The sequence below is a fragment of the Lolium rigidum genome, chromosome 7, assembly GCF_022539505.1.
Source record: "Lolium rigidum isolate FL_2022 chromosome 7, APGP_CSIRO_Lrig_0.1, whole genome shotgun sequence".
In the NCBI taxonomy this organism is placed as follows: Eukaryota; Viridiplantae; Streptophyta; class Magnoliopsida; order Poales; family Poaceae; genus Lolium; species Lolium rigidum.
Window position 1 is genome coordinate 275,055,102 of NC_061514.1, and position 27,986 is coordinate 275,083,087.

The 27,986-nt window shown below is 42.7% G+C and overlaps 2 protein-coding genes across 4 annotated transcripts; one reads left to right on the forward strand and one right to left on the reverse strand.

Moving 5' to 3' along the window:
- The first annotated feature begins 20,629 nt into the window (after positions 1-20,629).
- On the forward strand, positions 20,630-23,264 carry LOC124675706. Its single transcript, XM_047211782.1, has 4 exons — positions 20,630-21,024; positions 21,128-21,208; positions 22,600-22,772; positions 22,917-23,264. The coding sequence occupies exons 1-4, from the start codon at positions 20,742-20,744 to the stop codon at positions 23,109-23,111; spliced, it is 732 nt and encodes a 243-aa protein (XP_047067738.1). The 5' UTR covers positions 20,630-20,741; the 3' UTR covers positions 23,112-23,264.
- A 382-nt stretch (positions 23,265-23,646) lies between these two features.
- On the reverse strand, positions 23,647-27,970 carry LOC124675535 (nuclear transcription factor Y subunit A-4-like). Of its 3 annotated transcripts, none has more exons than XM_047211617.1 (7): positions 27,787-27,970; positions 26,253-26,344; positions 25,998-26,160; positions 25,516-25,628; positions 25,365-25,433; positions 24,676-24,843; positions 23,647-24,341 (listed from the first exon to the last, which is right to left on the reverse strand). In XM_047211617.1, the coding sequence occupies exons 2-7, from the start codon at positions 26,286-26,288 to the stop codon at positions 23,997-23,999; spliced, it is 894 nt and encodes a 297-aa protein (XP_047067573.1). In that variant the 5' UTR covers positions 26,289-26,344; positions 27,787-27,970; the 3' UTR covers positions 23,647-23,996. The 3 variants fall into 3 exon arrangements, with proteins under 3 accessions (XP_047067573.1, XP_047067571.1, XP_047067572.1); XM_047211615.1 differs by having other exon boundaries at positions 26,253-26,347; XM_047211616.1 differs by lacking the exon at positions 27,787-27,970 and adding an exon at positions 27,596-27,761 and having other exon boundaries at positions 26,253-26,347.
- Between the last annotated feature and the right edge of the window lie 16 nt (positions 27,971-27,986).

Here is a 27,986-nt window from a genome sequence, read left to right on the forward strand (position 1 = left end):
AACCCTAACCTTCTCAAAAATCATTTGGATCTATTTTGAGAAACCAAAAATAAAAGAAAAGACATATGTGGGCATATAGCCCTAATAGATAAATCTTGAACCCTACTCTTATTATTTTTGCTAAATGGTGGTGAACCATTGTGAACCTCACTAAACCCTAAACCTCATTCCTCTTGTCACAAATCTTTGAAAAACCAAAATAAAAGGAGGTGATCTTAAATAAGAAAGAGACATATGTGCCTATGGCTATTTCTGTGAAATTTTACCCTAAGCTTTTCTACCTTGTGTAGAGGTTTGGAAAACCTTTATAACCCTTACCTAGTGCTTACCAAACCTAATTCAAGTGGTTTTCAAAGAAAATAAAAAGAAACTAAAAATGCCATAGAGGCATCTGAGAGTACCCTAGCAAATTTTTGAATTTGGGAATCTTGACCCTAGGACTTGTTGTGAATGGTGGGATCACTCCTATATACCATTTCAACACTCAACAACACCATTTGGGTCAAGCCAAGTCAAATTAAAAATCAAATGCAACATGTGCATAGAGACATATGTGGCACTTAGCCAAAATGTCAAATCTTACCTTAGGCATCCCCATTGTCCTAAAATGGTGTGAACCTTTCACCCAACTCAATAGAACACCAAATAAACCTCACTCTTGTCAAAGTGAAGCAAAGAAGAATAAAAGAATAAAAGCTAGAAAATCCCAAAACCCTCACATATGGCCCTATGTCATTTTTATAAATTTTGACCCCAGACCATTTTGGTCTTCACAATTAGTTGAACATTGTTACTAAACACTTACTACAACTTTTGGAATCAAATAAACACAAATCAAATGGTTTTCAACTTCAAATTTGGCTCACATGTGATATTGGTCAAATCTGCCAATTATAGTCGATCACCACTTTGAGCCCTTGCATTTCGAAATTTTCAAACTAAACTTTGTCAACTCTTTGCACCTCATCCAAGACAACATCAAGGTGAACACTTTTTGTAAAGATCAACATGCCAAATTCTTTTTAGATCAAATGCTATGCTCATCCAAAGTTGGAACATTTTAACATATTCAACAATCTCACACTTAACAATTTTTGCAATACTTTGAATTTGGAATTTCCACCACCACACCTCATCTTCTCTGGTCATCTAGGACTTAACCAAACACACACAATTCAAATTGTGCCACCTTTTGAACTCACTCAAAAATTGGGCAAACTTGCAAATTCCAATTATGGCACTATTTGACACTAAGTCAAATAGTGATCTACACTACCCTAACCTGCCCCAAATCCCTCCACATTGCTCCCTTGACTTCTCTCACCCTAGCCCATGCATAGTAACCCTAAGAGAGGGGCCAAAACCATCATGGCCATGGCCATGCCGGCCATGTTCTCCCTCTCTTTCCTCCCTTCGTCACCAGCCACGGCCACCGTGCCAATTCTCTTCACCTCACCCTCTCGCACCCATCTATACACGCCCTTGTCGAGGAGGACATCGACAGCCGCCGCACGCACGCGCGCCCAGGACGGCCGGGACATGCCGGCGACGTCGCAGCAGTGCACGTACGGGCACCACTGGACACGCGCCGCGCCACCACCTCGGTCACGCCCTGTACCTCCTCTCGACGCCGTGAGCATCACCATGCCACCACGGACGCGCCAGACACGCGCGCGACCACGACCCGTGCCCACCGCCGCCGGAGACAAGGATGGGATCCCGCCGCATCCGCGCCAGTACACGCCATCGCCCGACCGTCGTACGCCTCGCCGTACCGCGCCATTAATGCCCCAAGGACCACCATGACGTCGCCTACCTACTGCGCTCCTTCCTCGCTCCTTCGCCGCTGTGGACCGACGACTTCGCCGTTGACCTCACCCACGCCTCACAGCACCCCTGGCATCTATAAATAGGGAGCTCCCCGAGCCAAACCAAGCACGCCACCACCTTCTCCTCCCATCTCTGAGCCTCCTCGTCCACTCCTCTCACTCGATTACTCACCGGAGCCGTCCAATCGATCGCCGGAGCCCGCAGCGGACCTGAGATCATCGTCGACGAATTGGAGCACCATCGGCGATGCCACTGGTACCAGCGCACTCGCCGTCGACGACAACCTCGCCGCGCGTCAACGCCACCGCTCGCCGGAGTCCCTGCTCGCCGTCGACCCCCGTGCCTCGCCGCGCCAGTAAGCCCTCTCGTCGGAGGAGACGACAATCGTGCGCCGCACGATCGCGTTGTAATCCAACGGCCGTCCCTCCCCCGTACCGATTCGGGGTCAGTGAGCCGCTGACAGGCGGGTCCCACGCTATCAGGCAGCCCACGCGTCTGTGGACCATGGTGGGCTGGACGTGGGCCGTTTTAATTCAATTCGGCCCAACTCTGTTTCCCGCCAGCCCGTTAAATTCAAATTCGGTTTAATTAATTCAATTCAAATTCAATACTGGCTCCAACTTTGAAAATTCATAGAATCTGTTTGACTTGGCCAAATTTTACAAATTTTATAGATTTGAAAAGTTTAGGATTTTATCTACACAATGCCACTGGATTGAACCCTAGATCTATTATAGAATTAAAGTAGGAAAATAAACAAGGCAGGGACTTTTCTGCCTTAGAATAATTATTAAAAATCAACCAAAAATGCTTTTAAGTTAATTCCAACTCCTATAAATCACATTTCACTTGTACTAATTGTTTTTGCAACAATATGCCATGCGTACTTTGAATGATCATGGTCTAGCTTAATTAAAGGACTATATGGCTATTTCTAGTCAAAGATATTGTCCAAAACTATTAATAAATCACATGGGAGTTTTTCTCTCATTTAAATCTTGTCATGAACAATTCAAAATAAGGTAGAGACTCTGGTCATTTAGGTCTCATATGAATTGTTTGATGATATTAAATCTTTACCATATTATGATTAAAGTGTATGAGGTGCTTCACCCCATTTAAATCATTTTCTTAAATAATAAGTATGAAGAGGTTGACTTTGGTCAACCTAGGTCATATATTATTCATAAGAGAAATTAAATCTTAATAAGATAATGAGAGGAAATTATTTCTCTAAGTAATTAAAAGTAACACCTTAATTAGTATGAGAGGAAATTATTTTTCTTAAATAAGAAAACAACACATCTACCCACTTAATAGTAAATGGTGATGCTAGTTTAATTTATGTAAATTATATGAGGTGTTTCACTTTATTTAAATCTTGTCCCAAATACTTTCATATGAAGTTTGGACCCCTGGTCAAATGATCTCATATGAAATACTTGGAGAATTTAAATCATTTGTAGAAGTGTTAAATAGTATGAGGTATCTCTGCCTCATTTAAATCATTTTCTCAAATGATGATGATGAATGGTCGACTTATGACAACATGAATTCATGAGTGATTGTTTGAGAAATTAAATCTTAAAGAAGATTCAATGAGAGGAAATTATTCCTCAAGAACTATATGGAAACTATCATTTACATATGAAATGAGAGGAAATTATTTTTCCTCAAGCAAGACCACCAATGCACCAAATTGTATTAATTGTGTGAATAGAATAGTTTGTGTGAATACATGTGATGTTTAGAATAGCCAATGAATTGCTTGGTGATTGTACCTCGTATTCGTATTTTAGACGCTAGTACCGAGGAGTATCAAGAGGAGGAGGAGGTCTACTTTCAAGGAGGAGAAGACCACTTTGATCACCTCAACTACCAAGGCAAGCTATACTCTTGCAAGCTAGACTAAGGCAAGCTATTTTGTTGCAAGCTAATATTCTTGCTAAGTGCAAAGCTCTACAAGAGCAAGGCACCACCACATTTTTACTTTATGCTTAATGAGCCCATCCCAAGTTTTACTTTACAAGCTTTATTAATTTTTGGTTTATCAAAGTTTACTTTTTGATTCATGATTCACTTGGTCTAGAGTAGAACAAGATCATCAAATTTAGCCTAGAGCAATGAAAGCTAGTTAGCACCCTCATGACTAGTTGCTAGTGCTAATAAATAAAATTGACTACTTTAGATGGGAACATGTGAAATAACATGACTTTGAAAACCTTGGAATGATGAGTCATTCTATTGAAAGATTTTGAGGGTGAATATGACTGGTGAATGAAATGGTGAATGAAATGGTGAATGAAATGGTGAACTTTACAAAAACTGATGGTTGGGTTCGGATGCGATACCATTCCAATTTTACAAGTACCCCCACAATACCTGATATGGGTAGGGCTTAACTAGAAGTTTATGTATGTTAGTATGGGTTCCCTCTGAACAAGCATCATCAGGGTTATGCCAAGGGCTGCCTCCAAAGAAATATGAAATGATGTGATATGACGTGAAATGAGGTGAATGTCCGGCCCAAGCCCTGTGCAGTTCCCAGGCTGACTGTCTGTCTTCACTGGGAGGCCAAGCTCATGGGGAGAGATTCCTATACTAGGTTATGTAAGTGAAAGGTTATGGTTGGTAGTCCGCACACGGAGTGTGATAAATCAGGGCCAGTTAACCCTGACGGATTATTGCAAATGTTGTGGCACAAGTGTACGACCTCTGCAGAGTGTAGAACTATTCGAATAGCCGCGTCCACGGTTATGGACGGTTGGAAAGGCCATACTGTTCCGTCATCAGACCATTTTCAAAAATGTGACATGTGAAGGGTGACTTGTGATTCAAACTTGAAATGGTGACTTTGACTTGAAACACAACTGAGTTGTGGGAATGACACTAATGTTCCCACTTGAGTTAGTTAGCACATGAAGAGTCTTTATTTCAAATACTTGTGAACTAAAATTGGCTTTATGCAAAAGAAACTAGAGCTTAGCACCCCCTTACTAGAAATGTTAATACTTACATTAGTATTAGTTTGCGAGTACTTTAAAGTACTCACGGCTTTGTCCCTGGCTATTCAAATGGCCAGACTATGAAGAGGAGCAGCAATATGAAGAGGATGGACAGCAGGACGTCTACGACAACTAGGACTACTCCTGACGTCAAGCGTTGGCCTGTGGACTATAGAGTCCCCTTCGATCTACGCTTCCGCTATGTATTTGTGATGTGTGTTGAAACAATAGTTCAACTATTATTGTAATATTGGATCATGTGATCTATTTGTAAGACGACTATGATATGTAATGAATGATGACTTATGATATTCAAGCTGTTATGTCTCGCAACAACAATATTCCTGGGATTGCGATGTATGGCATAACGGGCATCTGGACTTAAAAATCCGGGTGTTGACAAGTTGGTATCAGAGCCATTGTTTGACCTTAGGAGACCCTAGTTAGAATGGACGTCTGAAAAACTTAGTTTCAAAAACCAATGAAGTGAATATTTGTGAAAACTTGTTCTTACTCTTATCCTGGAGATCTTTTTCAAAAATGAGAAATCCATACTCTACTTTCTTTGCAAGCCTACATAAAATTTTGCACACTTGACTACTTCTTTAACTTACTTATCCTAATTTCTCACAGATGGAGTACCAATGGGAGTTCTATCAGCTTGGTCCCGGAGACGACCTAAGGTTCGAAAAGGATTTGAAGCAACTAGTGGAATATCTAAAACACCTGTATCCCGAGTTCTTCGGAATACCCCTCAACAACCACTCCGGAGAACCCCCTCGGTGGGAAGTTTCTACTGATCTATGAAGAAAGCTTGGGGCCCCGGTATGGGAAACCATCTGGTTTTTGGTAACGGGAAACACTTGGAAGGAAGGACTAGTCAGAGCTATGCAAGAAGCCATTGCCCGTCTATGTGGACAAAATGAGAACAAGATCCGGAACACCCGCTTCATCTACTACCCAAGACATGACTCCATGGGAAGATCGATGACCATGCCACCACACACGGAGATGAACCACTATGTAGCACACCAGGACTTCCGGCAGTACAAAACCCGCAGGGATTTGGACAACACCCTCGCCTCTTGCCAAGCACATTACCCGTGAAGACGAAGAATCCACCCGGAAGAGTAGTATCACTCCAGCACTTAAGTAGGTGTGAGTTGTATCAGGATCCCCTTGTATCGTAGAGCGAATGAATGGTTCTTCAAACCAACGGTGTGTTAGATTTGTAATGTGTGATGTTTGGTATGAATGAAAAAGTGTTGCTGGTTTTTACCCCCTCGGCACTACTCCAGTTTTCAAGTTTTGAACTTTTGAACTTTAACTCAAACAAACCCTAGAAATTTCCCTCTTATCTTATCATCTACCTCAATATTCAGATGGCCCCACCAACCCGCAGCGCCACCCAAGACGCCATGATGCAGATGCTAGAGATGATGATGGCAGACCGCGAAGCCGAGAGAGCTGAACGACAAGCCAACATTGCCGCACTGCAACAGATTGCTCAGAACAACAACGGCCATGGAAACCACGACCACCCTGGGTCAAAACTGAAGAACTTTCAAAACACCAACCCACTTATTTTCAGCAAGACCGAGGAGCCCCTCGACGCAGATGACTGGCTCCAGACCATGGAGAACAACCTAGAAGTTGCGGGAGTTGAAGCCGCAGAGAAAGTACTGTTCGCCACCCATTACCTGTCAGGACCTGCCAGAGCCTGGTGGACAAGTGCCCGCGCAATGAATGCGGGGCAAATGATGACCTGGGAGGACTTCAAGCTGAAGTTTAGCAAGTATCACGTACCCCAAGGACTGATCAAGAAGATGAGAGACGAGTTCTGTGAACTCAAGCAAGGCAAAATGTCGGTGGTAGAATACCGCGACAGGTTCCTCACCTTGTTAAGGTATGCCCCCGACGAAACCGACACCAATGAGAAGAGGAAGGAGAGATTTCTGAACGGACTGCACGATGAGATGCAGACAGTGCTAGTCAACATTCCCTTTGCCGACCTAGAAGCCCTGGTGGACTCAGCCATCCAGATGGAAGGGAAACTTCACCAAGCCAACGAGAATCGCAAACGCCGGATGATGAACCAGCATGGGTCCAGCAATACCCAGAAGTACCGCAACAACTCATCTGGAGGATTTACTCCAAGATACAACAAGCCCCCTGCGCAGACTTACCGCCCAAACTACACCAACAACCACGGAGGACCCCCGAAGCCCGGAGGCAACAACAACAACAACAACAACCACAACACCAACAGCAACAATAACAACGGCAACCGCACCCACAACAACAACCACCCCAATGGCAACAACAACAACCCCAATACTGCCCAAATGACTGGAAGCAACACTGTTCCCGTCAACCCCAAGGACAAGTCCACCATCAACTGCTACGAATGTGGAGTTGTGGGTCACTACTCCAATGAGTGCCCCAAGAAGCTTGCCAAGATTGCCACCAATACCGTTGCACCTGCTCAGCAACAGCGCCGCTTCGCAGCCCGAAGGAACCAGAACAACCGCAACGGCCGCCTCTACCACATGAATGCAGCTGAAGCACAGGAAGCACCTCAGGCCATGCCAAGTATGTTTTCCTGTTAAATCATATCGCCCAATCTCTCTTAGGAACCTAACTTTTCTTAAAAATCTCGGGACGAGATTTGTTTAAGGGGGAAGGGTTTGTAACATCCCAAATTTCAAAACAAAGAGAAAATGAATTTCCTTTTTCCAAAAATGAGAACCAACAAAAACTTTTCATACATTGGGTGCTATGCATAGTACTCATACCTAGTATTTGTGTTTTGCCATGATGAGTGTTATTATGCTTATGTGCTAAACCCTAAAACCCTAAAGTGATCAAGTGAAGATCACCAACCAAATAAAATAAAAGAGAAAGAAATCAAATAAGAAAAACCTTAAACCCTAACCTTCTCAAAAATCATTTGGATCTATTTTGAGAAACCAAAAATAAAAGAAAAGACATATGTGGGCATATAGCCCTAATAGATAAATCTTGAACCCTACTCTTATTATTTTTTCTAAATGGTGGTGAACCATTGTGAACCTCACTAAACCCTAAACCGCATTCCTATTGTCACAAATCTTTGAAAAACCAAAATAAAAGGAGGTGATCTTAAATAAGAAAGAGACATATGTGCCTATGGCTATTTCTGTGAAATTTTACCCTAAGCTTTTCTACCTTGTGTAGAGGTTTGGAAAACCTTCATAACCCTTACCTAGTGCTTACCAAACCTAATTCAAGTGGTTTTCAAAGAAAATAAAAAGAAACTAAAAATGCCATAGAGGCATGCGAGAGTACCCTAGCAAATTTGTGAATTTGGGAATCTTGACCCTAGGACTTGTTGTGAATGGTGGGATCACTCCTATATACCATTTCAACACTCAACAACACCATTTGGGTCAAGCCAAGTCAAATTAAAACTCAAATGCAACATGTGCATAGAGACATATGTGGCACTTAGCCAAAATGTCAAATCTTACCTTAGGCATCCCCATTGTCCTAAAATGGTGTGAACCTTTCACCCAACTCAATAGAACACCAAATAAACCTCACTCTTGTCAAAGTGAAGCAAAGAAGAATAAAAGAATAAAAGCTAGAAAATCCCAAAACCCTCACATATGGCCCTATGCCATTTTTATAAATTTTGACCCCAGACCATTTTGGTCTTCACAATTAGTTGAACATTGTTACTAAACACTTACTACAACTTTTGGAATCAAATAAACACAAATCAAATGGTTTTCAACTTCAAATTTGGCTCACATGTGATATTGGTCAAATCTGCCAATTATAGTCTGATCACCACTTTGAGCCCTTGCATTTCGAAATTTTCAAACTAAACTTTGTCAACTCTTTGCACCTCATCCAAGACAACATCAAGGTGAACACTTTTTGTAAAGATCAACATGCCAAATTCTTTTTAGATCAAATGCTATGCTCATCCAAAGTTGGAACATTTTAACATATTCAACAATCTCACACTTAACAATTTTTGCAATACTTTGAATTTGGAATTTCCACCACCACACCTCATCTTCTCTGGTCATCTAGGACTTAACCAAACACACACAATTCAAATTGTGCCACCTTTTGAACTCACTCAAAAATTGGGCAAACTTGCAAATTCCAATTATGGCACTATTTGACACTAAGTCAAATAGTGATCTACACTACCCTAACCTGCCCCAAATCCCTCCACATTGCTCCCTTGACTTCTCTCACCCTAGCCCATGCATAGTAACCCTAAGAGAGGGGCCAAAACCATCATGGCCATGGCCATGCCGGCCATGTTCTCCCTCTCTTTCCTCCCTTCGTCACCAGCCCTGGCCACCGTGCCAATTCTCTTCACCTCACCCTACTGCACCCATCTATACACGCCCTTGTCGAGGAGGACGTCGACAGCCGCCGCACGACGCGCGCTGATGGCGTGTAACTCACACGTTCGTTGGGAACCCCAAGAGGAAGGTATGATGCGCACAGCAGCAAGTTTTCCCTCAGAAAGAAACCAAGGTTTATCGAACCAGGAGGAGCCAAGAAGCACGTTGAAGGTTGATGGCGGCGGGATGTAGTGCGGCGCAACACCGGGGATTCCGGCGCCAACGTGGAACCTGCACAACACAACCAAAGTACTTTGCCCCAACGAAACAGTGAGGTTGTCAATCTCACCGGCTTGCTGTAACAAAGGATTAACCGTATTGTGTGGAAGATGATTGTTTGCGAGAAAACGAGTAGAACAAGTATTGCGATAGATTGTATTTCGAGTAAAGAGAATTGGACCGGGGTCCACGGTTCACTAGAGGTGTCTCTCCCATAAGATAAACGAGCATGTTGGGTGAACAAATTACAGTTGGGCAATTGACAAATAAAGAGGGCATGACCATGCACATACATATCATGATGAGTATAGTGAGATTTAATTGGGCATTACGACAAAGTACATAGACCGCCATCCAACTGCATCTATGCCTAAAAAGTCCACCTTCAGAGTTATCATCCGAACCCCCTCCGGTATTAAGTTGCAAAGCAACGAGACAATTGCATTAAGTATGGTGCGTAATGTAATCAACAACTACATCCTTAGACATAGCATCAATGTTTTATCCCTAGTGGCAACAGCACAACACAACCTTAGAACTTTACATCACTCTGTCCCGGTGTCAATGCGGGCATGAACCCACTATCGAGCATAAATACTCCCTCTTGGAGTTACAAGCATCTACTTGGCCGGATCATCTACTAGTAACGGAGAGCATGCAAGATCATAAACAACACATAGATATAACTTTGATAATCAACATAACAAGTATTCTCTATTCATCGGATCCCAACAAACGCAACATATAGAATTACGGATAGATGATCTTGATCATGTTAGGCAGCTCACAAGATCCGACAATGATAGCACAATGGGGAGAATACAACCATCTAGCTACTGCTATGGACCCATAGTCCGGGGGTAGACTACTCACACATCACTCCGGAGGCGACCATGGCGGCGTAGAGTCCTCCGAGAGATGATTCCCCTCTCCGGCGAGGTGCGGAGGCGATCTCCTGGATCCCCGAGATGGGATCGGCGGCGGCGGCATCTCTGGAAGGTTTTCCGTATCGTGGCTCTAGGTACTGGGGGTTTCGCAACGGAGGCTTTAAGTAGGCGGAAGGGCAGGTCAGGAGGCGGCACGAGGGCCCCACACCACAGGGCCGCGCGACCAAGGGGGGGGCCGCGCCGCCCTAGGGTTTGGGCTCCTCGTGGCCCCACTTCGTCTCCTCTTCGGACTTTTGGAAGCTTCGTGGCAAAATAGGCCCATGGGCGTTGATTTCATCCAATTCCGAGAATATTTCGTTACTAGGATTTCTGAAACCAAAAACAGCAGAAAACAGCAACTGGCACTTCGGCATCTTGTTAATAGGTTAGTTCCGGAAAATGCACGAATATGACATAAAGTGTGCATAAAACATGTAGATAACATCAATAATGTGGCATGGAACATAAAAAATTATCGATACGTCGGAGACGTATCAGCATCCCCAAGCTTAGTTACGCTCGTCCCGAGCGAGGTAAAACGATAACACGGATAATTTCGGAGTGACATGCCATCATAACCTTGATCATACTATTTGTAAAGCATATGTAGTGAATGCAGCGATCAAAACAATGTATATGACATGAGTAAACAAGTGAATCATAAAGCAAAGACTTTTCATGAATAGCACTTCAAGACAAGCATCAATAAGTCTTGCATAAGAGTTAACTCATAAAGCAATAATTCATAGTAAAAGCATTGAAGCAACACAAAGGAAGATTAAGTTTCAGCGGTTGCTTTCAACTTGTAACATGTATATCTCATGGATATTGTCAACATAGAGTAATATAACAAATGCAATAAGCAAATATGTAGGAATCAATGCACAGTTCACACAAGTGTTTGCTTCTTGAGGTGGAGAGAAATAGGTGAACTGACTCAACATTGAAAGTAAAAGAATGGTCCTCCATAGAGGAAAAGCATCGATTGCTATATTTGTGCTAGAGCTTTGATTTTGAAAACATGAAACAATTTTGTCAACGGTAGTAATAAAGCATATGTATCATGTAAATTATATCTTACAAGTTGCAAGCCTCATGCATAGTATACTAATAGTGCCCGCACCTTGTCCTAATCACAATGCACATGTTTTAACCAAGTGTCACAAAGGGGTACCTCTATGCCGCCTGTACAAAGGTCTAAGGAGAAAGCTCGCATTGGATTTCTCGCTATTGATTATTCTCAACTTAGACATCCATACCGGGACAACATAGACAACAGATAATGGACTCCTCTTTTATGCATAAGCATGTAACAACAATTAATAATTTTTCTCATATGAGATTGAGGATATTTGTCCAAAACTGAAACTTCCACCATGGATCATGGCTTTAGTTAGCGGCCCAATGTTCTTCTCTAACAATATGCATGCTTAACCATAAGGTGGTAGATCTCTCTTACTTCAGACAAGACGGACATGCATAGCAACTCACATGAAATTCAACAAAGAGTAGTTGATGGCGTCCCCAGTAAACATGGTTATCGCACAACAAGCAACTTAATAAGAGATAAAGTGCATAATTACATATTCAATACCACAATAGTTTTTAAGCTATTTGTCCCATGAGCTATATATTGCAAAGGTGAATGATGGAATTTTAAAGGTAGCACTCAAGCAATTTACTTTGGAATGGCGGAAAATACCATGTAGTAGGTAGGTATGGTGGACACAAATGGCATAGTGGTTGGCTCAAGTATTTTGGATGCATGAGAAGTATTCCCTCTCGATACAAGGTTTAGGCTAGCAAGGCTTATTTGAAACAAACACAAGGATGAACCGGTGCAGCAAAACTCACATAAAAGACATATTGTAAACATTATAAGACTCTACACCGTCTTCCTTGTTGTTCAAACTCAATACTAGAAATTATCTAGACCTTAGAGAAACCAAATATGCAAACCAAATTTTAGCATGCTCTATGTATTTCTTCATTAATGGGTGCAAAGCATATGATGCAAGAGCTTAAACATGAGCACAACAATTGCCAAGTATCACATTACCCAAGACATTTATAGCAATTACTACATGTATCATTTTCCAATTCCAACCATATAACAATTCAACGAAGAAGAAACTTCGCCATGAATACTATGAGTAGAAACTAAGGACATACTTGTCCATATGCTACAGCGGAGCGTGTCTCTCTCCCATAAAGTGAATGCTAGGATCCATTTTATTCAAACAAAACAAAAAAACAAAAACAAACCGACGCTCCAAGAAAAGCACATGAGATGTGATGGAATAAAAATATAGTTTCGGGGGAGGAACCCGATAATGTTGTCGATGAAGAAGGGGATGCCTTGGGCATCCCCAAGCTTAGACGCTTGAGTCTTCTTAATATATGCAGGGGTGAACCACCGGGGCATCCCCAAGCTTAGAGCTTTCACTCTCCTTGATCATGTTGCATCATACTCCTCTCTTGATCCTTGAAAACTTCCTCCACACCAAACTTAGAACAACTCATTAGAGGGTTAGCGACAATAAAAATTAACATATTCAGAGGTGACACAATCATTCTTAACACTTCTGGACATTGCATAAAGCTACTGGACTTTAGTGGATCAAAGAAATTCATCCAACATAGCAAAAGAGGCAATGCGAAATAAAAGGCAGAATCTGTCAAAACAGAACAGTTCGTATTGACGAATTTTATCGAGGCACCAGACTTGCTCAAATGAAAATGCTCAAATTGAATGAAAGTTGCGTACATATCTGAGGATCACTCACGTAAATGGGCATAATTTTCTGAGTTACCTACAGGGAAAACAGCCCAGATTCGTGACAGCAAAGAAATCTGTTTCTGCGCAGTAATCCAAATCTAGTATGAACTTTTCTATCAACGACTTTACTTGGCACAACAAAACACTAAACTAAGATAAGGAGAGGTTGCTACAGTAGTAAACAACTTCCAAGACACAAAATAAAAATAAAGTACTGTAGGTAAAAACCATGGGTTGTCTCCCATAAGCGCTTTTCTTTAACGCCTTTCAGCTAGGCGCAGAAAGTGTGTATCAAGTATTATCGAAGGGTGGTGCATCGTTATCACAAGCTCCCCCATCCGTGGTGGTACTAAGGGCTTTATCAATTTTAGGCCTATAGTAATATTTCTTTGGTTTAGGCACTTTAGAGACATACATAAACTTTTGCTCCTTACCCACATAAGCTTTCTCCTTATATTTAAGAGAAGAAAATGTTGAACCCAAGGTTCCCATAGCTTTTTCAAGTTCGTCAATCCTATTGCTTTGATCGTCATGGACAACACAAGTTCCTAGGACACTAATTCTTTCATCAATTCCTCCTAAGGATTTATCAAGTTCATCAGTTTTATCAAGTAACATTTCCAATTTAGCTTCAATACTTGGAAAATTTTTCTCTATGGTTTCCAATTTTTTCATAATATCTTCAAGAGAGATTTCAGTTTTAACTTCATCAACAGGAGGTATTCCAAATAGACTCTCAATAATGCAACTAGCTTCTAATGCAGGAGTACTTAGGAAGTTACCTTTTGCGAGACTATCAAGAACATACCCATTCCAGCTAGAGATACCAACATAAAAATTCCTGAGTAAGATAGTGGTGGAGTGTTTCTTAGTGCACCTATTATGGGCATCACTAATTCTATACCAAGCATCTCTTAAACATTCCCCCCTCGTTGCTTAAACGTACGAACTTCAACTTCAGGATTACTCATTTTAGCAACAGTAAGTAAAGCAAACTAGATAAAGTAAATGCAAGTAACTAATTTTTTTGTGTTTTTGATATAGTAAACAAGATAGCAAATAAAGTAAAACTAGCAGCTAAGTTTTTTGTATTATGATTTAGTGCAGCAAACAAAGTAGTAAATAAAACTAAGCAAGACAAAAACAAAGTAAAGAGATTGAGAAGTGGAGACTCCCCTTGCAGCGTGTCTTGATCTCCCCGGCAACGGCGCCGGAAAAAGAGCTTGATGGCGTGTAACTCACACGTTCGTTGGGAACCCCAAGAGGAAGGTATGATGCACACGGTAGCAAGTTTTCCCTCGGAAAGAAACCAAGGTTTATCGAACCGGGAGGAGCCAAGAAGCACGTTGAAGGTTGATGGCGGCGGGATGTAGTGCGGCGCAACACCAGGGATTCCGGCGCCAACGTGGAACCTGCACAACACAACCAAAGTACTTTGCCCCAACGAAACAGTGAGGTTGTCAATCTCACCGGCTTGCTGTAACAAAGGATTAACCGTATTGTGTGGAAGATGATTGTTTGCGAGAAAACGGTAGAACAAGTATTGCGAGTAGATTGTATTTCGAGTAAAGAGAATTGGACCGGGGTCCACAGTTCACTAGAGGTGTCTCTCCCATAAGATAAACAGCATGTTGGGTGAACAAATTACAGTTGGGCAATTGACAAATAAAGAGGGCATGACCATGCACATACATATCATGATGAGTATAGTGAGATTTAATTGGGCATTACGACAAAGTACATAGACCGCCATCCAAGCTGCATCTATGCCTAAAAAGTCCACCTTCAGGTTATCATCCGAACCCCCTCCGGTATTAAGTTGCAAAGCAACGGACAATTGCATTAAGTATGGTGCGTAATGTAATCAACAACTACATCCTTAGACATAGCATCAATGTTTTATCCCTAGTGGCAACAGACACAACACAACCTTAGAACTTTTCGTCACCGTCCCGGTGTCAATGCAGGCATGAACCCACTATCGAGCATAAATACTCCCTCTTGGAGTTACAAGCATCTACTTGGCCGAGCATCTACTAGTAACGGAGAGCATGCAAGATCATAAACAACACATAGATATAACTTTGATAATCAACATAACAAGTATTCTCTATTCATCGGATCCCAACAAATGCAACATGTAGAATTACAGATAGATGATCTTGATCATGTTAGGCAGCTCACAAGATCCGACAATGATAGCACAATGGGGAGAAGACAACCATCTAGCTACTGCTATGGACCCATAGTCCAGGGGTAGACTACTCACACATCACTCCGGAGGCGACCATGGCGGCGTAGAGTCCTCCGGGATATGATTCCCCTCTCCGGCAGGGTGCCGGAGGCGATCTCTCGGATCCCCCGAGATGGGATCAGCGGCGGCGGCGTCTCTGGAAGGTTTTCCGTATCGTGGCTCTCGGTACTGGGGGTTTCGCAACGGAGGCTTTAAGTAGGCGGAAGGGCAGGTCAGGAGGCGGCACGAGGGCCCCACACCACAGGGCCGCGCGGCCAAGGGGGGGGGGCGCGCCGCCCTAGGGTTTGGGCTCCTCATGGCCCCACTTCGTCTCCTCTTCGGACTTCTGGAAGCTTCGTGGCAAAATAGGCCCCTGGGCGTTGATTTCGTCCAATTCCGAGAATATTTCGTTACTAGGATTTACGAAACCAAAAACAGCGAAAACAACAGAATCGGCACTTCGGCATCTTGTTAATAGGTTAGTTCCAGAAAATGCACGAATATGACATAAAGTGTGCATAAAACATGTAGATAACATCAATAATGTGGCATGGAACATAAGAAATTATCGATACGTCGGAGACGTATCACGCGCCCAGGACGGCCAGGACATTCCGCTGACGTCGCAGCAGTGCACGTACGGGCACCACTGGACACGCGCCGCGCCACCACCTCGGTCACGCCCTGTACCTCCTCTCGACGCCGTGAGCATCACCATGCCACCACGGACGCGCCAGACACGCGCGCGACCACGACCCGTGCCCGCCGCCGCCGGAGACAAGGACGGGATCCCGCCACATCCGTGCCAGTACACGCCATCGCCCGACCGTCGTACGCCTCGCCGTACCGCGCCATTAATGCCCAAAGGACCGCCATGACATCGCCTACCTACTGCGCTCCTTCCTCGCTCCTTCGCCGCTGTGGACCAACGAATTCGCCGTTGACCTCACCCACGCCTCACAGCACCCCTGGCATCTATAAATAGGGAGCTCCCCGAGCCAAACCAAGCACGCCACCACCTTCTCCTCCCATCTCTGAGCCTCCTCGTCCACTCCTCTCACTCGATTACTCACCGGAGCCGTCCAATCGATCGCCGGAGCCCGCAGCGGACCCGAGATCATCGTCGACGAATTGGAGCACCATCGGCGACGCCACGCGGTACCGAGCGCACTCGCCGTCGACGACAACCTCGCCGCGCGTCAACGCCACCGCTCGCCGGAGTCCCTGCTCGCCGTCGACCCCCGTGCCTCGCCGCGCCAGTAAGCCCTCTCGTCGGAGGAGACGACGATCGTGCGCCGCACGATAGCGTTGTAATCCAACGGCCGTCCCTCCCCCGTACCGATTCGGGGTCAGTGAGCCGCTGACAGGCGGGTCCCGCGCTGTCAGGCAGCCCACGCGTCTGTGGACCGTGGTGGGCTGGACGTGGGCCGTTTTAATTCAATTCGGCCCAACTCTGTTTCCCGCCAGCCCGTTAAATTCAAATTCGGTTTAATTAATTCAATTCAAATTCAATACTGGCTCCAACTTTGAAAATTCATAGAATCTGTTTGAATTGGCCAAATTTTACAAATTTTATATATTTGGAAAGCTTAGGATTTTATCTACACAATGCCACTGGATTGAACCCTAGATCTATTATAGAATTAAAGTAGGAAAATAAACAAGGCAGGGACTTTTCTGCCTTAGAATAATTATTAAAAATCAACCAAAAATGCTTTTAAGTTAATTCCAACTCCTATAAATCACATTTCACTTGTACTAATTGTTTTTGCAACAATATGCCATGCTTACTTTGAATGATCATGGCCTAGCTTAATTAAAGGACTATATGGCTATTTCTAGTCAAAGATATTGTCCAAAACTATTAATAAATCACATGGGAGGTTTTCTCTCATTTAAATCTTGTCATGGACAATTCAAAATAAGGTAGAGACTCTGGTCATTTAGGTCTCATATGAATTGTTTGATGATATTAAATCTTTACCATATTATGATTAAAGTGTATGAGGTGCTTCACCCCATTTAAATCATTTTCTTAAATAATAAGTATGAAGAGGTTGACTTTGGTCAACCTAGGTCATATATTATTCATAAGAGAAATTAAATCTTAATAAGATAATGAGAGGAAATTATTTCTCTAAGTAATTAAAACTAACACCTTAATTAGTATGAGAGGAAATTATTTTTCTTAAATAAGAAAACAACACATCTACCCACTTAATAGTAAATGGTGATGCTAGTTTAATTTGTGTAAATTATATGAGGTGTTTCACTTCATTTAAATCTTGTCCCAAATACTTTCATATGAAGTTTGGACCCCTGGTCAAATGATTGCATATGAAATACTTGGAGAATTTAAATCATTTGTAGAAGTGTTAAATAGTATGAGGTATCTCTGCCTCATTTAAATCATTTTCTCAAATGATGATGATGAATGGTTGACTTAGGACAACATGAATTCATGAGTGATTGTTTGAGAAATTAAATCTTAAAGAAGATTCAATGAGAGGAAATTATTCCTCAAGAACTATATGGAAACTATCATTTACATATGAAATGAGAGGAAATTATTTTTCCTCAAGCAAGACCACCAATGCACCAAATTGTATTAATTGTGTGAATATAATAGTTTGTGTGAATACATGTGATGTTTAGAATAGCCAATGAATTGCTTGGTGATTGTACCTCGTATTCGTATTTTAGACGCTAGTACCGAGGAGTATCAAGAGGAGGAGGAGGTCTACTTTCAAGGAGGAGAAGACCACTTTGATCACCTCAACTACCAAGGCAAGCTATACTCTTGCAAGCTAGACTAAGGCAAGCTATTTTGTTGCAAGCTAATATTCTTGCTAAGTGCAAAGCTCTACAAGAGCAAGGCACCACCACATTTTTACTTTATGCTTAATGAGCCCATCCCAAGTTTTACTTTACAAGCTTTATTAATTTTTGGTTTATCAAAGTTTACTTTTTGATTCATGATTCACTTGGTCTAGAGTAGAACAAGATCATCAAATTTAGCCTAGAGCAATGAAAGCTAGTTAGCACCCCTCATGACTAGTTGCTAGTGCTAATAAATAAAATTGACTACTTTAGATGGGAACATGTGTAATAACATGACTTTGAAAACCTTGGAATGATGAGTCATTCTATTGAAAGATTTTGAGGGTGAATATGACTGGTGAATGAAATGGTGAACTTTACAAAAACTGATGGTTGGGTTCGGATGCGATACCATTCCAATTTTACAAGTACCCCCACAATACCTGATATGGGTAGGGCTTAACTAGAAGTTTATGTATCTTAGTATGGGTTCCCTCTGAACAAGCGTCATCGGGGTTATGCCAAGGGTTGCCTCCAAAGAAATATGAAATGATGTGATATGACGTGAAATGAGGTGAATGTCCGGCCCAAGTCCTCGTGCGGTTCCCGAGCCGACCGTCTGTCTTCACCGGGAGGCCAAGCTCATGGGGAGAGATGCCTATACTAGGTTATGTAAGTGAAAGGTTATGGTTGGTAGTCCGCACACGGAGTGTGATAAATCGAGGCCGGTTAACCCTGGCGGATTATTGCAAATGTTGTGGCACAAGTGTACGACCTCTGCAGAGTGTAGAACTATTCGAATAGCCGCGTCCACGGTTATGGACGGTTGGAAAGGCCATACTGTTCCGTCATCAGACCATTTTCAAAAATGTGACATGTGAAGGGTGACTTGTGATTCAAACTTGAAATGGTGACTTTGACTTGAAACACAACTGAGTTGTGGGAATGACACTAATGTTCCCACTTGAGTTAGTTAGCACATGAAGAGTCTTTATTTCAAATACTTGTGAACTAAAATTGGCTTTATGCAAAAGAAACTAGAGCTTAGCACCCCCTTACTAGAAATGTTAACACTTACATTAGTATTAGTTTGCGAGTACTTTAAAGTACTCACGGCTTTGTCCCTGGCTATTCAAATGGTCAGACTATGAAGAGGAGCAGCAGTATGAAGAGGATGGACAGCAGGACGTCTACGATAACTAGGACTACTCCTGACGTCAAGCGTTGGCCTGTGGACTATAGAGTCCCCTTCGATCTACGCTTCCGCTATGTATTTGTGATGTGTGTTGAAACAATAGTTCAACTATTATTGTAATATTGGATCATGTGATCTATTTGTAAGACGACTATGATATGTAATGAATGATGACTTATGATATTCAACTGTTATGTCTCGCAACAACAATATTCCTGGGATTGCGATGTATGGCATAACAGGCATCTGGACTTAAAAATCCGGGTGTTGACATTTCAGGATGAGCCGGAAGCTTTCCTTGAGAATTGTGTATGCCCTTCGAGAGTACGACTCCTATTTCAGATGCAAGTTGGATTGCACCGGCATGCAAGGTGATGAACTGTTGTGTGTGCTTACACAACATTATTATCGAGAATGAGCGAAAGTATCCAGTTCCTCTGAGCGAAAAGTTGCACCATATGACAGAGATGGTCCTCTTGCACAGCCTAATCACCAGGTGTCGGCATCATGAGCTGCGTTCATCGCTATGCGTCAGGAGATTCGAGACTCCACAATGCATCAACAGCTGCAGGATGATCTGGTGGAACACATATGGAGGCTTCGAGGCAACACCAACTAGTTTTTATTTGATTTGTTTGAAAACTTGTCAAATTATTTACTTGTTTTGTTGAACTGTAACGTTTATTTGTAAAAATAAGCCAAATGTTAGCAAAATTTATCAAATTCACCTAACCCAAACGTTTATTTGTGAAACTAAGACAAAAACGCGATCACCGAGCGTCTCCTGGGAAGACGGCTAAAACTTCAGCGCTCCCCACGCCAAAGTTTTATCCAATCGCGCTATTTAACGTCGGATTTAGCCGTGGGGAGAGCCGAGGGATGGAGGTGCTCTTATACACATCACCTAGGTCGAGTTGGGTGTCACAACAAGATTTACATACATAGCCCATAACGAGAAAAACAAATGTTCTGCGAACAATGTCCTATGCACCATGGCGTCTTTTCCTAGGCCAACCTTGTGACATGTCACACACTTGTACTTATCCAAAACCGAAGACGACAACTCTATCTGCATGCTTGATTAGATATTTCATGCGAGACCCAAATCCATCATGGAGCATTCTTTAGTTTCTGAATTTAAGATCTACTTCTACCACAAAAAATCATTGATATACAAATAACCAGTAGCAGTATCTTTTTCTGGCTTCTCCTTTTTCTTCACACCACAACACTGACAGACACATGTCGCAAACACTGAAGTGAAGTACAGAAACAGAACGCGCGCACGAACGCACGCACGCCAGTGAGCCGCATCTCCGCCAATCGCCATGCTCGCCTACCTCCTCCACGGCCCCGCCGCCGCCGTCCCGAGCCCGCTCTCCCTCCGCGCGCCGCCGGCGAAGACGCCCTTCCTGCCCCCCGCCGTCCGCCCGGCCCCCCCGCCGAGGCGCGCGACCGCCGCGGCCGCCTTCTCCGCGGCCGCCGTGGGCCCCATCGCGGCGTCGCTGCTCGAGGGCCCCGTGCTGCTCTGGGCCGGAAGGCTCTGCGTCTACTACGCGCTCATCCACGTCGGCCTCGCCGGATCCCCGCGCAACCCCTTCCTCTCCCACGGTACTAACACGCGCCGTGAATGGATGATGCGGCCGTGTTTCGATTCGTGCTGTTTGGTTCGGTGAGGAGGTGGGTTTTGATCTCGGTTTGGTGTGGTGTGCAGAGATTCGAGGCGAGGACGGCGCCGGGGACAGCGACCTAGGGTTCTCCAAGTGGGCCGACAAGCTCCGCGGCGGCGCCCCAGGTAAGATTCAAAATTTATCCGTATGAACATTTGTGCACCATCTGTTCGTGCTGTGTTTTGTGTAGTATAATGAGAATATATTGTGAGAGGATTGTGAGGTTTGGCATCTGTAGTAGTGGTCTTTATGTGTGAGACGAATGTGGATTGTGGATAAGAAAGAAGATATTATTCTTTATTCTTTGTAGAATCCGTTGGATAGTAAGCTTTCTGCTTGCCACCACGGTGGAAAGCGCATGGTGATAAGCAACTTTGCATCTTTGGATGATGTTTGGTCATTTTGAGACTGAAAATGTGGTACTAAGCATTCTTTGTGTGTGTCGCACCATGAAGGTTTTGCTCAAACGAAGAATACAAGGTGATTTAGTTTGACATGTAGAAATAGGTGACAAGTTGCAGCACGGTCACCCATCATGTGGTGGGTACTATCATGGAACAGAAACATGCTCCTGAGGCTTTGTCTCCTTTTGGCATGATAACGGGAATGGCTGTGGATTGATGGTAGCATTTATTAGAAGGAACTAACCTCTAAGACTACTCATACGGAGTAGTGGGAGTAACTTCACTAGTAACTAAGTGTCCAACTCAGCAAATTTGCTTATGTGGCAGTGAGTTAATGAGGAGAGAGGAGGATGGAGTAACATAGCTAGTTACTGTAACATCACACTTCTCAAGATACAATGAGTCTATAAGCTAATTAACGAAGACATATATGATACTACTTTGATGTTACCAACCACTATGAAGGTAGTAACATAGAGTAGTAATATGTGCATGTTACTACTCTATGTTACTTCCCACTATGACTAGTCTGTCATTCAGTTGGAAGGGTTTTACATGGGTTTGTTCTTTTGTTTGTCTCTCATTCCGAAGTTTTATTTCTATGCATTTACTAAGCATCTCTCTTGTGTGGATCTGTCACTCTTAGTAATTGCAACCTACTTAATTTCAGTGCTGATATCGCTGCAGAAGTACTCTTGGAACTGTAGTCAATTCTGGTCCCAAGTTCTCGGTTTTCTATTTCGTGATATAGAACACATTTAGCTACAAAAGGTTGAAGATATATTTTTCCGGTGTCCAATCTTACTTTACTGGTACTCTAGAAAAAGTCTTACCTTACTGAAATCAATAATTTCCTTTTGTTTATATACCTTACAGCCTACCGTCGACATGGTTAACCTATCAGGCTTCATTTGTGGAATGCTTTTAGTATTATATTTCCATATATTTTGTATGTAAGATGAGAGAGATAGAATTCACGGGGGAGGCGTCTTTGATGCCTTCATGAGAACAAGATTCATGAAAATATTGTAGAACATGTTCTAGTTCATTACCCACTATACATAGTTCTTGTGGATTCATATATGAAACCAGCGTGTGTTCTGGTTATTCAGGTAAGAAAGAAGGCGATAAGGGGAAGCTAGTTAGCAAATGGAAACCAACGACCAAAGGCACACTTAAGAGGATGTACCGAGTTCCTTCGAATGAAGAAGGTCGCCGGCTTCTCAAAGAAATTGCTTTGGTTCTATCTGAAGATGACCATTTTGTGGATGCTTCCACTCATAAGGTGATTTCATTCTCCAGCCAGGACAGATACACTTCTCTAGCTGTTTTGTCTGCTCCACATCTCAAAAACTGAGATGTTAGGCATTTTTCTTATGATTTTCAGAAATCAGCGTTCTGATAACTAAATTCTTTATCATGCAACCAGGGTTGTCAAATAAGGAGGGAAAGTGCACATGGAGAGAGTGTATGCTGCTACAATGTAAGAGCTTTGTTTGATGAGCTCCCTGGTCCTCACCTAGTTCTGGAGATAACACCTTTCCCTGTTGGAGCCCTAACTGATAATGACTACCGCAAGGCTGAGAGGCTAGAAATGGTTCTGAGGTTGAGTGCTTCCCTTTAAACCCACATCCATTTTTCACTTTACATCATAACTTTTTTTTGGCCCATCTTGTAAATTGTCTACCATTGGGTCTGTAAATTGATGTGGTGTCGCTAAGAACCTCGTGTTAAACCCAATTTCTGCTTAGTATTTTGAGAAATTTGAGCGCCTGAACTCATTGTGTACTCACTGGCCTTCTTGAGGGCAGCATTCTTAATTCTTCATTTTCAACTAGCAAATATGGAAGCGATAAATTCTTCAATTTTACCTACCGCCTCATGCATGAATGTTCAGGTTCATTATCTATTATCATACCGCTGATGATATGTTTGGTGGAAGAAGCTAAACTTTGCTGATGAAAATTTGATCGTGAGATAAGAAATCCAATTAAGTTGTTTGTCCTCTTGTTCCTCACTTGCTTGTGTACCTAAAGTAGATAGTCACTACAATAATCTATACCACTTTCAAATTGTCTTGGAACCTCATGTTCCAGAAGCCCAACGTGATTAGTTGTGAGTCACCATATCAAATGCAAAATGTGATACAAAGTTGAAGGTACTGAAATCAGGCAATACAGATAGTTAAGCTGCTGGACCACAACAGCATTGCATCAGGCTTCCCAACCAGCTGTGAATTAAAGTTTTAGGTACATCACACATCAGGTAATGAAGGCCTGTTGGGTTCTCAACCAAACGCAGTTCGATCTGTGCCTTATTGGAACAGAGTACACACAAAAGAAATCAGGCAACGATTTCAGTGTCAACATACAGTACCACCAGTGCTTTCAACTACAGGGAACTCAGAAGGAATCTAACAATGTTTGGTCCAACTGAGACTGAAACCACATCTGCAGTACATGTGAACATAAGCCAAGGATGGATTGCCACGGGCGCACCATAGGATGCTTTACCTCATCATGGAAGCATGTTGGTGCATGCCATTCGGGGTCAGCTTCACGTCTCCTCCATTGAGTGGACGAAAGCCGACCGAGGGAAAGCAGGTGCGGTCCTTATTAGCCAGCATTCTGCTGCTTGTTGAAAAACTTGACAAATTGGCGGGAGCTGATGGCGGAGGTGCGGGAGTGGGGCTACTCTGAAGGAGTGTATTCTTCCCAAGGAACTTTGTGCAGCTTCCACCAGCTGAAGCCTGCTGTTGTTTCTGCTCCTCGAGCTGCTTTGTGTTGAGGAACCGCCCCCCTGATCCACGAGCTCGTTTCATGGCATGACGATGGCGAGATTCATGAAGGTATGGCTGGGACAGAAGGGGCAATGTTAGAACAAATGAATTCTGCAACTTAACAAGGGGTCTACAAAGCATGCAGAGAAAATGGTCTGTACTCCGGCTAGTAATACAGAAGAAACAAAATGCTTCTACCACAGGTTTGGCCAAGGAAGAGCATAAAAATGTTCTCCAGAGTCAGATTAGTCCTATGAGTATCCCCCAGGGGGCCTAATAATTTTGTAGCTGAAACCTATGCATTGGTGTAGTAGTCAGCACATACTACCAAATGACTGACAGAAAACAGTATCAGGAACAACTCCAAAATTCTTTAGTACATTGCTACAAAAAGTTAGTACTGTGTTACCTTCCGGTCTTTAACCAGCTTATTTTGGGCCTCCAGTTTAGCACGCATCTGCCTCCTCCTAAGGATTGCGTGGTATTGCTTTGCATTAACAAACATTGGCTCTTCCGCTGCAGGCTCGACAGGCAGTGGCACCCGAGAATTTGTTGCACCATTTAATTGGGCATGAACCTTGGTAAATAGTCAATAAATTGTTGATGCAGGACCATTAGTCTTTTTAATGAAAATATCAAAGAGGTTTGCTGATGTGCATGAAACTTTGTTGTAACAATAACAATTGCATGAAAGATGACAACTAGCATGTGCATTTTAATTAATCATTATCGGTTTCCACTTAGTTCTGAAGTGATCAGTAAATTAACTCCTTAATCCAATAATAAATAAATGAAATTACTGTATGTGCATTCCTCTTTCGTTTAAAAGAACAGTTTTTGTCATTTTTGTTGCTTCTAAAAATAATCGAACCCAGCAATAAGGTGGCAGAAACAATATCCTTCGCGATGAAGCTTCATAAAACCGTTCATCATAGGTCATAACAAATGAATGAGAATCTGAACTCAATAAATCACAGATGAACTTAAAAGGAAACCGTAAATGAACTATACATAAATTCAATGTGAGATCTTATCTTCTTGAACCGAGAAAGATTTTTCAGGATTTGGTGTGAAAACTAAAAGGTTACATGAACTTACAACGGCATGTGGAGCATATCCTGTGAATGCCCCACCATAATAAGCGTCAGCAGCATAAGGAATATAAGCCTAGACCAAAACATGGCCGGTTAACTGAACACGGAAGATAAGATTTAAGAGAACAATAATCATCACAATGACATGAACTTACAAATGATTGGTTGTAATCAAGCTTTGGAGGGGGGCAAACAGCTTCTTGGTTCCCCAAAGACAACGGCAAATTCATCATGTCCTGCCCGGGCATGCCATGGTTATCATCATTGTCTGAAAAATAGAATTGACATTACTGTTAGCATGAAGATCTAAACATATTAATTCATCCCACGGTAAAAAGGGCTTCGGAGGTGTGAACATCATGAGAGACGAGCCACCAAAAAGAAGTAAAAGACCCATCAGGTTTCATCGGTTCATAAAAGATGTTATTCTCGTCTTCTTTTGAGAAAACACATTGGTAGAAGCACAGTAATAGGAGCAAGGGAAAATAAAAGTACAGGTAGACACAAGGCATGCCTAGATTTATAAGCAGTGTCACAAAAAAAGACTTCAGCAGAAAAATGTGTTACATCATAAGAGCTGAAACTGCAGCGGAACTCAGATTACTAGTGTGAAATGTGGTTAAAGATTAAACATTACCAGATTGAGCTGAGGACCTTGAGGTATGTTGCTCATTCAGACTACTGTCACTCGTTGCAGAAGCTTCTTGTTGAGACCGGCCAGACTTGGTTGATGATGAGTCCTGGTCATAGTTTTGATGACCTATTTTATTCGTATGATAGCCGTTCCCTGACAAGAAATCCTACACGCATAGAAGCTAGCTGATAAGTTTGTTATTTACGGTGCAACAAGCCAGAAAACCTCAGAATTCTACCATAAATAGCAACTGCTTACATAATTGGAAATAGGATGCCCTGGACGATTCTCCATTTGTTGCTGAAGTACTAGCTTTATATACGAGGGTATCACTTATCTCCAAGCAACATCTTCTGCAGGAATTTATAATTAATTTAGTTGGATCGGTGCCTTAAAAAAAACTTCATGACATATTGCCAGCATCAACCAAAAATGAGGAGAGGTCGATGGCAAGTTGGCAACCTCATATCACTGTCTATAATCATTCAAGAAGAATTTAGCTCTATTGATATTACAACACACCACGGAAGCAGTAACATATGCATGAACATGTGAAACAGAATCGAGGATATAAATTTAAGTTCTATAAAGAGAAAGATTCCAAAGAAGAAACAGAGTGGAAAGGCATACAATCAAGAACTACCTGATCAAAGGAAAAAAAAAAGGAATGTCCAGCATATCTACTAATGGAACATATCTAGCTTATGAAGCATCATCCCAGAACCATAACCAATATAGAAAGGTAGAAACGACACGATACAGTGCTCTTAGTTTCCAGGTTTAGGTATAATACATACGAACAACACAAACTTACAGCTCTCTGTTTCCAATGAAATTAACCAATAATTTAATGGGAGATGTGACTAATTTATACAGCATCAATTCCTTTTGCAATCAAGCAATGTGTGTTATCTACTATTTGGGGTTCCTTAAGATTTGCAAAAGATCCTGAATATATTCCTACCTCCAAGACATGCATGCTTTCTTCCCTAGCCCTAGCTCTGTCCCAGCATCAGATGCACAATTATTGCATGCAGAGCAGCAAGATAAATCCCATAGTACTTCTAGTGGAAGATGTTGGGCCCAAATTTCCAATCCCAGAATCAAGTTTCTGATTCCTATAAACCTTACCTAAACAGACCCAACACAGGGTTGATGCGAAAGTTAACTCAAAAGAGCAGAGACAATGATGCCACAGCTAGCATGCAGTTCCCATCAACAAGTTCACACAATTTACAGGTTTAACTATCCATATAGACTAGCATCAATTTTACTGTCCTCCTGGAGACTGTCATGACACAACTGTCAATCGTAATCAACAGAATCGTCACAAATCACAGAATTTAGCTTCAATCCACCAAATCCTGCAAAAGGGGAGACAGAACTTCATCCACTCCCCTGCCTACCAACACCTATACGAGATCTTTGACTTCCTAGAAAACACGCATAATAGAGTGGTCAAAACATGTGATTTTGAAGGCTCTAAGCAGACCAAAGCTCACCCCAAGCAAGCGTACTGTCAAGACACAAAATTATGCAACGCCAACCAAGAACCGCATAATAAAGCACCAATTTTCCGAGAGGCGGGCCAAGAGACCAACCGAATTGGGGGAAATCAATGGGGGCAGGAATCCAACCAAACCAGCCGCGGAGTGAAAATACGGCTGCCGGAATCAAGAGCTAGAAGCCACTCCAGGAAAGGGAAATAGATGAGAAGTATTTGCCAGGACGGCGCATGCAAGAACAGGATTGGGGATTTTCAGAGTGGGGCGGAGAGTAGTTAGCCAGTTACCTCTCGCATGTTTTCCCTTCAGGATCCTCTCTCTGTGCCCTCTCTGGTGAAATCCTTCCTAGATTGAGAGAGAGAGTTTATGGGCGGAGAAGCAGAAGCACGAAGGATCAAGAAGACGAGAGGACTGTCACTCGCCCCTCTCGCTGCCAAATATGCGACCTGCTGTATAGTATTGCCTTTTTCCAGCTTTTTTTCTTCTG